Source organism: Piliocolobus tephrosceles, chromosome 5 (genome assembly GCF_002776525.5).
Source record: "Piliocolobus tephrosceles isolate RC106 chromosome 5, ASM277652v3, whole genome shotgun sequence".
Lineage (NCBI taxonomy): Eukaryota > Metazoa > Chordata > Mammalia > Primates > Cercopithecidae > Piliocolobus > Piliocolobus tephrosceles.
The window spans coordinates 127,644,287-127,661,880 of NC_045438.1; the positions used below are offsets into that span (position 1 = coordinate 127,644,287).

The following is a 17,594-nucleotide window of genomic DNA, read 5'->3' on the forward strand; positions in this document are numbered from 1 at the left end:
TAGGGAGAAAACAATATGATTAATTCTCCATGTTTGGATGAACTGAGGACATTTTAAATTCCTGACTACCTTTCTTCTGCAGTTTACAACACAAAATTAGGATGGTAGTTTGTAAATTTCTTCACAACTACTTGTGATTCAAATAGTAACTCTCATCATTCCCAAACCTTCAAACTAGTTCTGATTTTGAAGGAGGCATTCAGTATTTTCAAGATGAAGGAAAAATAAAGAATGTGTCCATCCTGGTTTGCTGGCTATTTCTAGTAGTGGAAATCCCTGAATATATATGGATCAGGGTCATGACCAGATCAGAGTGAACTGTAAAGGTTAAAACCAAGTGAAGAAAACTGTGATAGTATAAGATACCACAGTTCCCTAGTCAGTGACCGAGAGAGCTTTCCAGCTTTACGTAGCAGGCTTTTAAATAGCCTTTATCCTACAGATCTGATTCTTCTTCTGAAGCTGCCTTCTAACAGATAACAGCAAATATGAGGAATGATGTTGAGATGTTACCCATTGCAACTCACAGCATGGATGGTGGGATTGATAAGGAGTCTAAGAGGACTGTTTTAGGGAGAACTTGGGTTAAGTAAAAAGACTGGCTTGCTGATGATAATGATGTTAAATCACAGCTAAGATAACTGAGGATATTGGCAGCTCTACTGCAGTACACAACTCCAAGAGGCACCCTCATATCATAGCCTCTGTAATAGTACCCTCTGGAGTCAGGCAATGCCAGGTCTGCAATGGCAATGCACAAAGGCCTCGGGTCTGGGAAGCCTCCTCAGGGTTCTGCTGGGCTGAGAAGGTCTTGAGCCTTTTTCCTATGGACGGAGCAGGCTGTCTAATCCAAAGCAAAAAAAAAGAAAACTGACCTTTATTTATTTATTTATTTATTTATTTATTTATTTATTTATTTATTTTTTGAGACAGAGTCTTGCTCTGTTGCCCAGGCTGGAGTGCAGTGGCGCAATCTTGGCTCACTGCAAACCTTGCCTCCCAGGTCCACGTCATTCTCCTGCCTCAGCCTCCTGAGTAGCTGGGACTACAGGTGCCCGCCACCATGCCTGGCTACTCTTTTGTATTTTTAGTAGAGACGGGATTTCACTGTATTAGCCAGGATGGTCTCGATCTCCTGACCTTGTGATCTGCCCACCTTGGCCTCCCAAAGTGCTGAGATTACAGGTGTGAGCCAACAGGCCTGGCCAAAACTGACCTCTTAAAAGCAAAAAAGTCACACAGGAAATATGAACAATAGCACAGTTTCTTCACCATACCAGACTTTGGAAAGCACAACAAGTGCAAATGCACATAGAGCTCATCAACCAATGACTAATTGCTCCAAGTCATTGGTCCACCTTCATAGTCATGATGTTATACCTAGAAGAATTGTATCATACAACAAATCCCTCATTTTAGCCTTTTGCCGACAGCTATCTACCATTTTCCACATACCATCACCCCACCCCCAATACCAAACCAACTCCCTTTTATCAAAGTAGGGAAAGAGGATTTGGTTGGGTCTTGATAGCTATCTTCAAGTATGGAAGAGGGTATAATTATGAAAAATGGGTGAAGGTACAAGGAGGCACCTTACATCCTGATGAAATAAGAAACTTTCTGACAGCTGGAGACGATGAGTTGTTCTGTAAGGTAAGCTAACTGAAAAGGCTAAACAAAGAGGAATGACCTCATATGTTTAACAGGCTATGGTGAGTATCTATTAACCAATAAAACCTTCTTCAGGTAGCTAACTCCTACTTATCCCTCAAGACGCAATTCTGACATAATCTACTTCAAAGGAGAATCTTCACTGACATATTTCCCCAGCTGAGTTAATGGCCCTTTCTCATTTTCATTGCTTTTACCATGCCATACTAGAATTCTCTATCTATATGTCTGTAGTAACCCCCAAAATAGATAGCTTCAGAAGTGCAAAGATCAAGGGTTATTCACACCATATTCCTTGGTATAGAATCTGACATACATAAGGACTCAATATGTGTGTACTGAGCTGAAAAATAATAGTAATAATCAAAACAATAGCTAAAGGGTATTGAGCAATCACTGTATGTCTGGCACTGTTCAGAGCACACTACATATTTTAACTAATTTAATCTCCACAATGACCCAGTAAAGTTGATATTATTATTAATTAATTTATTTATTTTGAGACAGTCTCACTCTGTCGCCCAGGCTGGAGTGCAGTGGCACAATCTCGGCTCACTGCAACCTCCGGCTCCCGGGTTCAAGCGATTCTTCTGCCTCAGCCCCCTGAGTATCTGGGATTATAGGTGCCCACCACCATGCCTGGCTAATTTTTGTATTTGTAGTAGAGAGGGGGTTTCACCATGTTGGCCAGGCTGGTCTTGATCTCCTGACCTCAAGTGATCTGCCCGCTTCAGCCTCTCAAAATGCTGGGATTACATGTGTAAGCCACCGCACCCAGCCTGTGAAGTTGGTATTATTACTGTCTCCAATTGATTGAGGTTAAGTAACTTGCCCAAGATTGCCAATCAAAACAAATATGATCTCTAAGGTAGTCTTTAACTCTGAGATTACATTTTTGTAAATCTCTAGTACTTAGGGAATAAATAAGTGGTTCTTTCTACCTACTTTTCTCCTTTAATCTGATTTCAACTTTTTGATGAAGAATTTCAAGTACATGAATACCCATATATCCTCTTTCTGCCTCCTGGGTTTACCTTGGGGAGAAGGCAGCTGCAATTTTTCTGTGATCACTTGTGTTAGCACTGAGCCAGTATCTCTGTAAGTACAGAATCGAGAGGTCCCCTTGGAATTCTTAGTAGAACAAACTGCAAAATGATGAAAGGGGACAAAGTCTCCTCCATGGCAGCTCCCACAGTGGCAGGCCAAAACTTGGAGAAAGCAGGCACATTCGAGGTGTAGAGCTATCTGTTGTTCCTTGGGCCAGAGCTCCCAAGCAGCTGTCCGTAGTAGAGGCACTCCAAATTCCAACACCTCAGTTTGAGGTAGGGATAATTCTTCTTTTAGCCTGAGAAGACAGGCTGAACCACCATCTGAAATTTAGGAAAATCTAAGTGAGATTTTCCCTTATAATCTTTTGTGCTTCAATATGGCAAACTCTCAAGCACATGGCTGCTAGTGTGTAAGAAAATTCTATTTACAACCCTAGGCTAATATTACTGCCTCCTTTGTATAAAAAATTTTGCACCATTCTGAGAGTGATACTGACCATATCTTGTATAAAGTACAACAGAGAAGAAATGATCAGTGGTACAAAAAAATCCTGTACTTCTATACCACTGATTTCTTAATTGTTTCTCCTAAATTGAGATTTTACTTCAAATTATTACGAATGCCAAATCACAGGAAATGCTCTGTTCAAACATAGGGCCCAAACATGTTTCAAAGTCAAAGGGAAAGTATTTGTGAATTATATGTGCTTTGGGTAGTCCATGTTACAATCTTATTCTTTCATGTGGAGAATTTGAGATTGCAAGCTATTTATATCTTGCTTTGTTCATGTCTGTTTCAATTCCACATGTGTTTGTCTTCCTTGTTGAGTTTCTAAAATTGGGGATGGTTTATCCTTTTATCTCATTCTTTGTACCTAGAAGCCAATAAAAGATTATGTCAATATTTTCTCAACCAAAAATCAAAACACAAATACTAACACCTGGGTTAAGAAGGAGCTAGAATTCCTGAAATGAAGACAAGACTGAAAAATACAGGATATTTTTTCACTACATCCATGTCTCTTTCATGGTTTAAATGATAATTTTCTTTCTGTTTCTTAGCCATAGGCTTTGAGAGAGAGACCCTCAAACTGGGTGTGGTGGTACGCACCCACTGAGCTCAGGAGTTACGGCCTGGGCAACATAACAAAACTCCATCTTTAAACAAACGAATAAGAGAACCCCTTGATATATGATATTGATGGTCTTTCTGAACACAGATACCCCCACAGGGACTCTTTGTTCAGACCTGAGTAAAAGGGAACAGCCCTTCCTCACCTAACTTTGTTTTCTTCTCTTTGGTTTCATCAATTATGTCGATAGAGGAAGGCACTAATATGGGTTCAACAGGAAGCTCTTGGCTCTTGTCGGGCCAGCAGAGCACATGTATATCTACAAGAGCTCTCAACACCTGAAGTAGCTTATTTTTATCCCAGCCAGGCAGGAGGTGCTGCAGCAAATCTATATGGAAGGAGTGACCAATGATTGCAGCACACTTGACCAGCAACTGTTCCTCTGGGCTCAGTTGATCCAGTTGGCTTACTGCTATTTCTGCCAAAATCAATCAGTCGGTCAGTCAATCAGCAGTGAACAAGATTTCTACAAATCTAGAATATATCATGTTGAAAGTCCGTACAGTTTTTTTAAAAATAAAGATGTGCTTTTCATCTACCCATGTCTACTGCCCCCACCTCAATCCTCCCTACTCCACTTAGCCAAACTTCTTTGCTTATGCTAAGAATAACCTCTGCTTGGGAAACTGAAGTTGGACTGGTAAAACTGAATGAACTGGTGGTAAGCCACAGATTTGGGCTTCCTTGGGTATAATCATTCTTGTAAAAGGTCATGCCTCTTGCAGAGCCTGAAAGCAATGCCTGTTTGGGCCATTATAAGAGATACAGCCTTTAGTGGCTCCATGAGGCCTCTAAGCACCCGTGAGTCATAGTTTCATTCCCCACAGCTGAGCTATTACTTGAGGCTCCAGAGAATAGCCCCTGGAGTGCTATGTAAACTCCTGTGAAAACTCTCATTGAAGAAGGGTACCTGCTGCTGTCCTGTTAGCATCCTGTATTTCCTTCTGAGTAAGAAAAGCCATTGTTAAGTATGGTCTATCACAGTTGTATCAGTGTAAACTGTCTAGTTGAACCTAAAACCTCCAGAGTAAAGAGCTTATAATATAATAGCTAACAGTCATGGAATATTTATTATGTGCCATAATTTATTTAATTTAATCCTCAACTAGCCCCATGAGGTAGGGACTATTATTGTTCTCATTTGACTGATGAGTGAGAAGTTGACTAACTTATTCAAAGTTCCATAGCCAGTAAGTGCAGGAGTCCACGGTGCCCAGGGTTTTCTGACTCTAGAGCCCTGGCCCTTAACTCCATGGTGTCCTGAACTGCTGTTTCATATGTGTGCCTTATTTTCTCAACAAGACCATACTTTACTTGAAGGTATGCTTGTTCATCACAATATTCCTCAAGAGGGCTTAGTATTAGTACCTTGCCCACCAAACACTTGAATAAAATATTAAAATAAGAAAAATTCATTTCTAAGAAGAACATCCCCTCTCCAACTATGCCTACCCAATTCTGATAGCTTCATTATTCTTTATGGCATCAGTCATTCTACTTTGCACTCTTCCTTTTTATTAAACTCTTGCTATGTGCATAACACTGTATCTTCACTAACACCATGGATTTTCTTAAATCTTAGCAACATCATCTCCTTTGCTTACTGTCTACTCTGTAACAAGAATATGCACAAAGGGAAACTCAGGACCTATTTTGTATTAAATAATTGGAAAACCTTTCCAGGTCATCAGTCAGCCCCAAAGAGAACAATAAGCTCATTTAAGTAAAACCTTACTCAAGTAGCATTACAAGTCTTCAAAGAGCTCTTCAGGCAATGCCAGAACTTATTTCTAGAAGGTAGATTTCTTTTTTAGAAGAAATGAAGCCAGAATGATAATGAGAGACCTAAACTCAATTACTCACCAAATTACTAATTGCAATGATATCTGTAATTGGTTCCCTTGAGGTCTTCAAGGGACTTACCTTTCAGAAAGGGTGGTAGAAGTACTGTATCCAAGTTCACATCATCCTTGACTGTGCAGACATAAAGTTCCTGGTCTTCTTCAGAGTTGGCAGGAAAAATACTATACATTATGGATTTCATGGCATTGGCTATAAAGAAAACAGGCTATGACTGAGGAAAGCACCATTCTCAGGGACTGTAGTTTTAAAGGCACAAAAATATAATAATTTAGTAAAAAAAAAAATACCTAAAAGATGAAGATCACTGGAGTGTACCATGGTTTAAAGTGTTTTACCCCACCTGTCTGCCTGTTCTCTAATTTTCTCTTATAAACTAACAACATTCTCTGTACCAATCAGTATCTTACAACTAATCACTATTCCTGTTCACCTTATAACAGCTCTTGCTTCTATTACATCACAGCTCTGGGATGCCTTTCTGCTTTTATACATAATTCTACCCTTTATTCCTCTCCTAATTTCCTCCCTTCTCCCATCCCCCATCCAAATCCTCAAGTCAGCCTTATCATCAATAGTGTACAATTCTTTTTTCTGGACTTTCATGTTTATAAATCCTGATTTCCTAGCCCCACCTCTTGGGCTGCTTATAAAATGAACTATTGTAGATTGATTGGATTAAGTTATCCAAGGCAAGTCTTGAGTATTTTCACCCTAATTGTATAAGATTTGTATAGTGTGCTTATCTGGGAAGGCCTAGTGTGGCCCACAATGTTAGCAAGGAAAAGGTATGTACCTCATAAAGGCCAAGTGATGTCATGCTGGAGAATGAACTTCAGCAGCTGGACCAGGGTAGAACTCTGGGAAGCTAAGCTTACCTGAGAGGGTTTCCCACTTGCTGTTTTCCTCTTCCTCTTTTTGTAGGTCATGAAAGAGCAACATGTCCTTAGAGAGAAGATCCTGGCATAGGACCTCGCAATAAAGGGGATTTCCAAAGCACCTGTGAAGGTAGCTGCAGGGAGGTAAGTAAGGGATTGCACATTAGAGATGACCACTTTAGGGGAGCCAAATGTAATGGTACTTCACTCTGAGGCATCTTCTTTTGTTAAAGTCAGCTCTTCATGACGTACACTAACAGAGGGGGACAGAGGCACAGAAATATAAAAAAGTAATTTCTGATTGGCCTTGAAATGCATTTCAGCAATAACTTTTCTTTCTCAACTATTTTTCTTTTATTGATGTTGAAAGTAATTAACATTCCCTTGCTAAAGGGTCTGGCAGAAAGGGGCCTTATCACATATAACTGACACATAAAGCAAGCCACCCAAGACCTAACTGTCTTGTGAAAACCTGGGTGGATAGCCCAGGGAGGCAGCCCCTTACTTGATTACAAGACTGTCTCCCTTAAATCTAGTCTTGGGGCCTCATCATGGTTACTAATGCCATTCTCTCCCCCAACTCCAGTAAGACCTGTGCCTTCTCACTTATATTACGGCACTGGTTCCTCCCTTAATGAAGTGCTCAGTTAGTCCTAGCCACTCACATCTGCAGCTCTTGGGGGATGCTCACCACCCCTAGTTCCCAACATGCCATTCTCAACAGCGAGGTTGTTGCCGACTTCGAAATAGGCATAAGGATAGCTTGAGGGCTCTGCAGGAAATGCTGGGCCCAGCCACACAGGGTGAAGATAGGGGTCAGCGTCATCACCATGATGATGGGCATACTGGAGACCAATGTTTCCAAAAACTCCCACGAAGCTGCATCCATATACTGGGCCTCATCAATGAGGAAAATCAGTGGTGTTTCCCTCGCTGCCTGGAAAGAACAGCAAAGAAATAATAACCTCTGATTAGAAATGAAGTCATCTGGTTTTCAAATCTACCATGAATTTCCCATCAATAATTTAAATAAAATGTTAACACAGGCTAGAGTTTTCGGAGTAAAATATATTCTAAAGTAAAATATATTATATTTTACTTTATAAATATAAAATCTAGTTCCTAAAAAAAGTACTGGATTTCTGTGGACAAGAAAATATTCTACCTGAAACATGAAATACTCATCAAAATATTCTCCAAATCAAACTTGAACCTTTCAAATATTTCATTCTGGCAAAAGCTTCATTTGTGTGGGAACTCATAATACCTTAAAACAGCAATTTCCAAACCAGGCTATACACTGGAATTACCTGGGAGTGCTTGCCAGCACTCCCAATCACCAGGCCCCACTCAAACAGACTTTAAAGATCTATTTACTTTTAATCACATTTGGAACTCCCACTTCACTCTCCGCTGCCTCAAGTGACCATTCTAATGTGTTCATTGCATAGTTCTTTGTTTCTATGGTGTTCTTATAAAACATGCGTTGTTGTTTTGTCAAGTAATTGTTTTTAATGTAAATGCAACTGTATTATAGATCTCATTTTAATCTCTCTCTTTCATGTTTTTATATATTCTCCTGTTTCTAAATTCTGCATTTTATTCCATCATGTTCATGCAAGCATTCATGCTGGTACCTCCCTGGCCTCCACACTGTTAAGAACATACTTGTTGAGATATATACCCAGGAGTGGAATTGTTGGGTCTAGAGGATACATGTTATTAAAATTTGACTAGTTGCTTTTAGATTGCTTTCCAGAATGGTTACATCAGTTTCTACTCATACAGATTTTTGATTCCATAATCCTAGGTTAGAACATGAGTATCTGCATTTTTAACAAATACTAGGTAAAGTATCTACATAGCTGCATTTAGAAACTACTATTTTAAATTAAACTACTAAAATTTTATTTAGAAACAGGATCTGGAAGAGCAAAGATCTTTTCTTATATGCCATGCTGTGTTGTAGGATGAATCTAAGCTTAAAAGTAGAAAATAACAATGAAGATATCGGCAAATAGGCAGGCCAAGAAATGCCTGAATCAAAGTGTGATGTGGACCGATTAAAATAAACATAAACTATCTCCACATATTAAGAGTTAGTGACATGTAGTGAAAGTACCCACCTCCTGAAGTACTTTAATAAAACATGCTTTAACCTTCTTTTGTCTGGCCACGTCATCCATGTGCGAAACTTTGAAGGACAAAGGAAACTGACCAGGAAAATTATTACATGTTAGCATTTAAAATGAAAATCTAATAAAAACATGCAGGTTCTCCAAAGGGAACACAAGACAATTCTATTTTGACTGAGAATGGGTTTCTGCAAGATTGAGCAGAGTTACAAGGGCCAATCCAACATTAATATATAGTTCAAAGGATGAGACAGAAAGTTCATGAAGGGTTAGAGACAGATATCTATCTCCTTTCCATACCAGACTCTAGTAAAACCCTTAAAGAGTTATGACTAAGGAGTAAATGACAGGTTGAACTTAGCAATGCCATTTTGGGCAGCTCCCAGTATTCCAGTTATTCCAAGTATACCAGGATGAAATCTGTACATGAGACTTGTCAGAACAAGATGCAACAGACATCACGTAACATTGTTTCCTGTGCTAGGCTGAGGCACATGAACTACCAGGAGCCTGAGAGCCAAAGTGAGATGACTGCTAATCTATGTAGGCAAGGGTTTAGAGACCCAAGCAAGGCCTGTCTTAAGAGAGGGATATGTTGAGGGATTAGGCAGATCTTAGGGTTCCATTCCAAAATACTCTGCAGAGTGGGTAGATTAGGAGAAGTGATAGAGGATAAATAAAACAAATTGTGGACCGGTGAATTTTTAGCTTGTTCACTACTGGATACCCCATAAATCCTAGACCTCTGAAGGCTTTTGAGATCCAGATGCTGGTTTCAAATGATATATTCTGTGGTAAGGGAACAGGAAGGTAGGGTTAAAAAATAAAGAAATTATAACCGGCTGGGCGCGGTGGCTCAAGCCTATAATCCCAGCACTGTGGGAGGCCGAGACGGGTGGATCACGAGGTCAGGAGATCGAGACCATCCTGGCTAACACTGTGAAACCCCGTCTCTACTAAAAAAATACAAAAAACTAGCCGGACGTGGTGGCGGGCGCCTGTAGTCCCAGCTACTCGGGAGGCTGAGCCAGGAGAATGGCGTGAACCTGGGAGGCAGAGCTTGCAGTGAGCAGAGATCGTACCACTGCACTCCAGCCTGGGGGACAGAGCAAGACTCCTTCTCAAAAAAAAAAAAAAAAAAAAAAAAAAGAAATTATAACCAACTCAAGAACACATGGATATAATTCCTGGGGATATGCCACTGGTGAGGGCCACCTTAATGTATTTAGCACTTTAAAATATACAATGCAATCTCTTAGATACCATCTTCTTTAAAATTCACATAAAAACATACAGTACTATAATTGTTATTTCACAGATGAAAAAGCTATGACTCAGAGAGGCTAAATGATTTGCTCTAGGACATACAACTACCAAGTGTCAGGTTCAATACTAGAATTCACTCTCTTCAAAAGGAGAAAGGCTGAGTTTTGGTGTCGAAGGAATTTCAAATCTTGGCCCTATCATACATATATATATATATGTATATCTTCAGGTTATTAGATTAGAAAACAATCCTAGGTCTGACTTTCCACAAAATATAACAGTAACCCAATTCAGAAAGCCACTGCCTTCATTACCTTCACAAATAAGAGGTCATTAAAAAGGCAGTGAAGTTGTTCTTCCACTATCCCACAAAGGTGTCTTTGTAGGCACTCTTGCCGGTAATAGGCTGGGCATGTATCAATCTCAAAGAAGATGGCCATGAGGGTCTGGATGGCATAGAAGCACTGCTTGGAATCTGCTTCCTTCAGCATCAATGGCAACACCCTGGTGAATATTACTATGGTCATCAAGAATCCCCTGTATGACACGTAGGTTACTCACTTCACCAATCTAGGAATGCTGAATCTAATGACACGAGAGTCTCGCTAACAACGGAAAGAGGCTCCAAGAGAAGTAGGTTCTGACTAAGAAAACAGGAGTCTTTACCTATGCCCTTCCTTCTGTGTCAGGAAGTTTATTTCAGCCAACAGCTGGCTTTTTCCATAGCCTTTTCCACCTTCATACAGAACTGCTTGTCCCTTCTTCTGGTGCAAACACCTTAGCTGTGCCATTTGGAAGGCTTCCAATTCTTTCTCCCAGTCTGTAGAGAGACAGGGAGCACCTAACACTCCTGGATATCAATAATCAACATTATTGATTATTCCAGGCTTTTTGGTAGATACTCTATTGATTTGAATCAATTTGCAAAGCTAACTCTCAGAACGGCTTTTTTTCTCCAGAATTCCTGGAAGAATCTCATTCATTGATGGGGCTTCATATCTCCTTCCAGAAAATCAATTCTGAGCTAATATATGCTGGTCTTGAGGGCTTATTCCAGAGCCTAAGTAGTAACATTCAGAAAAATTAGGCACCTTGTGGACACAGGTGTCTCTTAATTTTTTGTAAAAATTTTCTTAGTAACAATTTAGTCTTCAAAATCTGTCACTACTATGTAAAAATAATGGACTAATAAGTATAGACTAAAATAAATATAAAGATAGGGGATATATGGTGTGGGTGACAACAGTCTTGGTGCTATTTTCATTATTCTAAGGATGATGAATTTTTCTCTAAAGATGATCCACAATAAGCTGGTCCAATCTTAATAACTAAACTCTAACTTACAAAGATTAAATATTACTAAATGTTGGTGTTTCTCAGGCAGTTATAGGACTTCACCTGAAATTTGAATACTTGACATGGAAAAGAAATAGTAAGTCCTCTTCAAAATGAATATAATTTCACTAAGAAGGTTGCTCTCTATTTTTTAATAAAGCTTAAAAGCATTTAGTCTTACACTGTTTTGTTGTTTAAATCACATTTAGCTGTCTATAGCTGAAACAAATATGATTTAAGTTACAAAAGAAAACATACCTAACAAAGGGCGATTTTTGTTTCTCTTTCTTGCCAAATGTCTTTTTCCAAACATTCTGAAAAAGAACAAAGTGAAATGTATCTGTTAAAAACAGATTAGGAACAGCTGTCTTCATAAACAAATACTTTCAGATAATTAAGGAAGTACAGAGTTCTGAATAAAAAGATTTTTAAAAACTAAAAATTTGGGGGGAGAGGGAGTAAAGAGAGAATATTATTGATTGTTCCAGGCTCAGGGAAGTAAATGAATGGTGAAGTACACAAAGAAAAAAAGAACAAAGATTTGGGTTAGTGACCTATTGCTATTCTCTTCCTGTTGGAGAACAGGATATTCACTGAAGAACTAGCTAAGAGCTAAACATAAAAGCTAAATCTCTCAGACACTACACCCTCCTTTTGTGTGTCTTATTTCAGCATGCCAGTACTAGCAGCATCTTTTTTTCCAATTTCATGTAATCAAAAACGTATTGTTCTGTAAGAGATCAGAATGAACCTATCACACAATGATACTCACATACATCTTCTGTGGCCAAGATATTCATATATCTTCCCTGGGTTGGAGATGTTTTTCATCATTTTCTCTGGGAGTTTCTTGAAGTTGTAAGCAGGTAGCATGGATCTTAGATATGTTATCTCATCACAGGACACCAAACCTGGATAAGCAGTTATCATTCTGGCCGCAAGACTCACTTTTGGACCAATAACTGTGTCAGAAAGACAGGTGGAGAATTTTTGGACCATGTCTTCCACCTTCCTCCCTTAACTCACAAAGATAACAGTCCAATGTCCTATTCTGCCTGTATATTCATGTCTTGCTACTGCTCCAACCACGCCACAGAATACTGGTCCATTGGTAATACTGATGGAAACAAGTCTAGGGACCAGAAAAGCAATAATGGATAAACATACAGTCAGAAGCCTCCAAGTCAGGCACTAGATCTGCTGCTCCCTAGATCCACAAGTCTGGTTTTAGAGCTTAGAGCTTAGAATGGAAAATGCCAGAGGTTGCTGTCAGTCTATATAACATGAGGGGTACAAAGTACTGAATATTAGGGAGAGAACCAAAAGAAACAGAATGGTTCCCCTAATTCAGGAGTTTTAGTTTTAGTTGGGGGTTATAATTAGTAAAAGATTTTCTTTTTCTTTCTTTTTTTTTTTTTTTGAGACAGGGTCTTGCTCTATCACCTAGGCTGGAGTGCATTGGTGCAAACTCAGTTCACTGCAACCTCCGTTTCCTGGGCTCAAGTGATCCTCCCACCTCAGCGTCCCAAGTAGCTGAGACTACAGGCACACACCTCCACATCCAATTAAATTTTTTTTTAATTTTTGGGAGAGATGGGGTTTCATTATGTCATCCAGGCTGGTCTCAAACTACTGGGCTCAGGCAATACACCCGTCTTGGTCTCCCAAAGCACTGGGATTATAGGTGTGAGCCACCACACCTGGCCAGTAAAAGATTTTAAAAAATTTTACAACTGGGCCAGGCGCAGTGGCTCACGCTTGTAATCCCAGCACTTTGGGAGGCCGAGGCAGGTGGATCACAAGGTCAGGAGATCGAGACCATCCTGGCTAACACGGTGAAACCCTGTCTCTACTAAAAATACAAAAAAATTAGCTGGGTGTGGTGGCAGATACCTGTAGTCCCAGCTACTCAGGAGGCTGAGGCAGGAGAATGGCATGAACCCAGGAGGCAGAGCTTGCAGTGAGTGGAGATCATGCCACTGCACTCCAGCCTGGGTGACAGAGCGAGACTCCATCTAAAAAAAAAAAAAAAAAAAAAATTTACATCTGTGGTAAGGCAAATATTTAAATACCATTTGAGGAAAAAAAAATGAAGGGGTTAACTTTCCCAGATTTATATAGCAAAGGCCAACAGTACAGTCAGAATGAGAATCCAGGCCTCTTGCCTCTTAGACTGATATTATTTCTACTATACCATATTGCCTCAGATAAAACCGAAAAATAAAAGTAGATCAAGAGGTATCAATACAGGGTTAATGGATCAAATAATGCTAGAATGTCATAGTTAAGGAGTAATTAGAATGTCAGGACTGCAGACAGAAGGCTTTCTGAAGTAAATTTACATTTAGAACAAAATTTTTTTAATAAGTAATATTTTAAAAATTCATTCATGCATACATACATTCATTTCATTCACTAAGCACTGAGAAGTGTGCAAAGTACTGAGTACTTGGCTGGATGTTTAAAATATCCTGCCCTAGAGAAGTTAAGTTTGGGGAGGAGGGTGGTAGGTTTGAGGGAGATGAAGAGATACTTATATATTACCAAGACAAATACTCCATATTAGAGACTGACATAGCACATTAGCAGAGCAAACAGAACAGATGCACTAATTCATACTGAAGAGTAGATACAGTATTCATAAAGAAGAGGACATTTGTTGGACCTTGAAAGTTGAAGAAACTGATAAAGTGGGGGAATGGTACTATCTGGTGGGAAAAGGTAAAGGCTTTGAGATGCCTTGCGTGGTCATGCAAAACTAAGTACTTCAAGATGGCTACAGCACAGACGTGAACAGAGGTGTTTGGAGTAGAGAGAGGTAATGGGAGAAGTAGTCTTACCTCTCTAGGGACGGAAGAGTGTTAGATATATGAATTATTTTAAAAGAGGGCATATACTGTTCTAGGTGAGGCAAAAGCCCAAAGGTGGCAAGGAGCAATTCATACATAACAAAATAACTAGATTTACTCACTGACATAAAAATTTCATGTGACAGGTAACAAGATATGCAGGTGGAGAAAGATATGCAATGAGGCATAGTCTCATATTAAATCTATAAACAATTTTCAGTGGTTCAGAGAGAACATGCTAGTAGCAATCATGTTAACACTATTATCTCCTAAGCCATCAAAATTATTTATCTTCCTCAAAAGACAGGATTAAGGGCTCTTGGCTGGGTGCTGTGGTTCATGCCTGTAATCCTAGCACTTTGGGAGGCCGAGGTGGGGCGATCACCTGAGGTCAGAAGTTCAAGAGTCCAGTCTGGCCAACATGGTGAAACCCCATCTATACTAAAAATATAAAAATTAGTGGGCATGGTGGTGTGTGCCTGTAATTCTAGTTGAGGGATTCTGAGGCAGGAGAATCGCTTGAACCCAGGAGGCAGAAGTTGCAGTGAGCCAAGATTGCGCCACTGCGCTCCAGCCTGGGCAACAGAGTGAGACTCTGTGAAAAAAAGAGACACTTAAGACAAGAAGACCATGCTGTCAGTTCTGCTGCCATATGAAGAGCAAGACTGAAAATTTTTTAATATTTCATGATGCTTCCTCTGCCTAAATACCCTTTCCCATCTTCTCCATTTGCTGAACTACTTTTCTTCTCAACCTGTCTCAAAAGTCATCTTTATAGTCAAGATTTCTTTGGTGCCTCTGGGGAGAATTAACCATTTCTTCCCATAGCACATTGTTGTAACTCCTATAGCATTTTATTTCTGCACTTCAATTTCGTTGTATTAAAGTTAGTTGTTTACTTAGCTGAACCGGTAAAATCTGACTTCTCTTTATGTCCATAGCACCTAGCACAGTGCCTGGCTCATAACTGTGTCCAAGGAATACTTGTTGAATGAATGCATTTATGCATGCCAGAAATTCAGCTATTAACAAGTCAATCATGAACAAATAACACTTTTATCATTTAGTTATTTCTTATTTCTTTTTTCTTTCTATTATACTTTATTATTCCTCCTTGCTTTTCCCAGCAATCCATATTCCTTCTTTCCTTTAAAACCTTTCTGCATTGATAAAAAATGTACTCTTTATTTGATACATGTAATTGTATATAAAGTATTTCTGGTACTGAAAAACCATAATAATGACATTCTGAGATTGCACTCCCTATGTATCAAAAATATCCTGAAGAAATACTCAGGGAATCATCTTTCCTCTAAATGAGCTAAAAGCTGAAGCTATTTCTCAGATTAGAAAGAGGAATTCAGAGGATGTCTCAAGGTGAACAAGGTCTTTGAAAAAGAAGACATGGAAAGTAGTTTTGGGTCTGAGAGCTGATGTGATGCAGAGAGAAATGAGCAATGGTATCTGCTACCGAGGCCATGTAGGTACCTCTGAAGCTTTAGCATCTGCTCAGCATTTCCAAAATTATCTTCCTTAGAACATTAGTTCCTCTGGATGTTTATAGGTCTTTCTGGAGAAAAGTATTTGATGACTAAGTAAATTTGGGAAATGCTGACTAAAACTAAATATAACACATTTCTTTCCCATAACACTACTCAGAACCTTTGGTATGTTAATGTTCATTGTGAACCTTGAAGAAGGAAATACAATTTGCGTCACTGCCCAGACATATTTGGTCATGAAAATCTTTTCTTTTTTCATGAGCATATTAAAGGATTAATAACATTCTAACAAACACACTTTGGGAGATACTGAATTGGTAATTATCTTCAAGGAAAAAATCACTGACCTTGAAACTTAGCTTTGAGGCTTTGACATCTGTTTGGCTTACCAGCATAACCTTTCTGGATCTTAGTTTCTTTAAAGAGGTCAAATTTTATGAACTCTAATACCCCACCTAGTTCTTAACATCTATTATATTCTAAACTAAATAAGATGGAAATGACCAAGTTACAACCTAAGAGTGACAGAAGACATTCTTAAGGGCATTGTAAGACAGTCTCTAAAGGCCAAAGAAATGATTCTTTTAAGAGTAAGGGCCAAGGGTGGGATCCTTGAAGGCCACAGGGCAATACAAACTTCAAGAACAGAACAGACTAGCACTGGAGGGGATGGCCCATGTGATGGTTAATACTGAGTGTCAACTTGATTGAAGGATTGAAAGTATTAATCCTGCATGTTTCTGTGAGGGTGTTGCCAAAGGAGATTAACATTTGAGTCAGTGGGCTGGGGAAAGCAGATCCAGATTTAATCTGGTGGGCACAATCTAATCAGCTGCCAACGAATATAAAGCAGGCAGAAAAATGTGAAATGAGGGAGACAGGCCTAGCCTTCCAGCCTACATCTTTCTCCCATGCTGGATGCTTCCTGTCCTCAAACATCGACCTCCAAGTTCTTCAGTTTTGGCATTCGGACTGGCTCTCCTTGCTCCTCAGCTTACAGACAGCCTATTGTGGGGCTTTGTGGTTGTGTAAGTTAATACTTAATAAACTCCCCTTTTTATATATATATATGTTCTATATAACATATATAATTATATGTAACTATATAGATATATATATTAGTTCTGTCCCTCTAAGAGAACCCTAACACTGCCCAGCATATCCACACTAGAGATAAGACTGGGAGGTAGGATGTAGGAGTATCTGCAGATCCCACCAAACCTGAAATAAGTGTTAACAGTGTTAACATGTATTTGCCTTGGGCAAAGAGTCTGAGTATCTATTAAGCAACTGTAGCATCTGTCTTATTTCTAAAATAAGGCTTGGATCAGATAATCTCTAAATTCCTTTCCAATATTAACATTCTATGAGTGTATATCTATAATTATATCACATTAATAGCATATTTTGATTCTTTTGGGGAGCATTTGCATTTTATAAGAGGCAGCTGGGGGATAAGTAATGAAACAACACAGGATTTGAAGACTGAAGATCTGGGTTTCATTAAAAGCTCTGCTATATGCTAGTAACTTCTCTTCTGTGACCTTAATTTCCTTAATGTATAAAAGAGGGGCTGGGCATGGTGGCTCACACCTATAATCCCAGCACTTTGGGAGGCTGAGGTGGGAGGATCACTTGCGCTCAGGAGTTCGAAACCAGCCTGGGCAACATAGCAAGACCTTGTCTCTACTAAAAAAAAAAAAAAAAAAAAAATAGCCCAGTGTGGGTCGTGTGCCTGTAGTCTGAGCTACTTGGAAGGATGAGGTTGAGGATGCAGTGAGCTGTGATTGTGCCACAGGACTTTAGCCTGGGAAACAGAGCGAGACTCTGTCTCTAAAAAACAGCAAAAAATAAAGAGGGATACAAATTTTCACATTGGTAGCATATACTAAAGTATTCTATAATGAATTCTATAA

At 39.3% G+C, this 17,594-nt stretch overlaps 1 protein-coding gene across 1 annotated transcript in view; it reads right to left on the reverse strand.

The window, feature by feature from the left end:
* Window positions 1-17,594, reverse strand: part of LOC111543017 (adenylate cyclase type 10-like) — a 39,301-nt gene that overhangs the window by 12,709 nt on the left and 8,998 nt on the right. The window contains exons 6-13 of the mRNA XM_023212738.1: window positions 11,586-11,641; window positions 10,307-10,496; window positions 8,718-8,804; window positions 7,257-7,528; window positions 6,592-6,725; window positions 5,777-5,905; window positions 3,999-4,271; window positions 2,706-3,041 (exon numbers count right to left, since the gene is read on the reverse strand). Of these exons, the coding sequence (XP_023068506.1) occupies window positions 2,706-3,041; window positions 3,999-4,271; window positions 5,777-5,905; window positions 6,592-6,725; window positions 7,257-7,528; window positions 8,718-8,804; window positions 10,307-10,496; window positions 11,586-11,641 (1,477 nt within the window). The remainder of the gene's footprint in view (window positions 1-2,705; window positions 3,042-3,998; window positions 4,272-5,776; window positions 5,906-6,591; window positions 6,726-7,256; window positions 7,529-8,717; window positions 8,805-10,306; window positions 10,497-11,585; window positions 11,642-17,594) is intronic.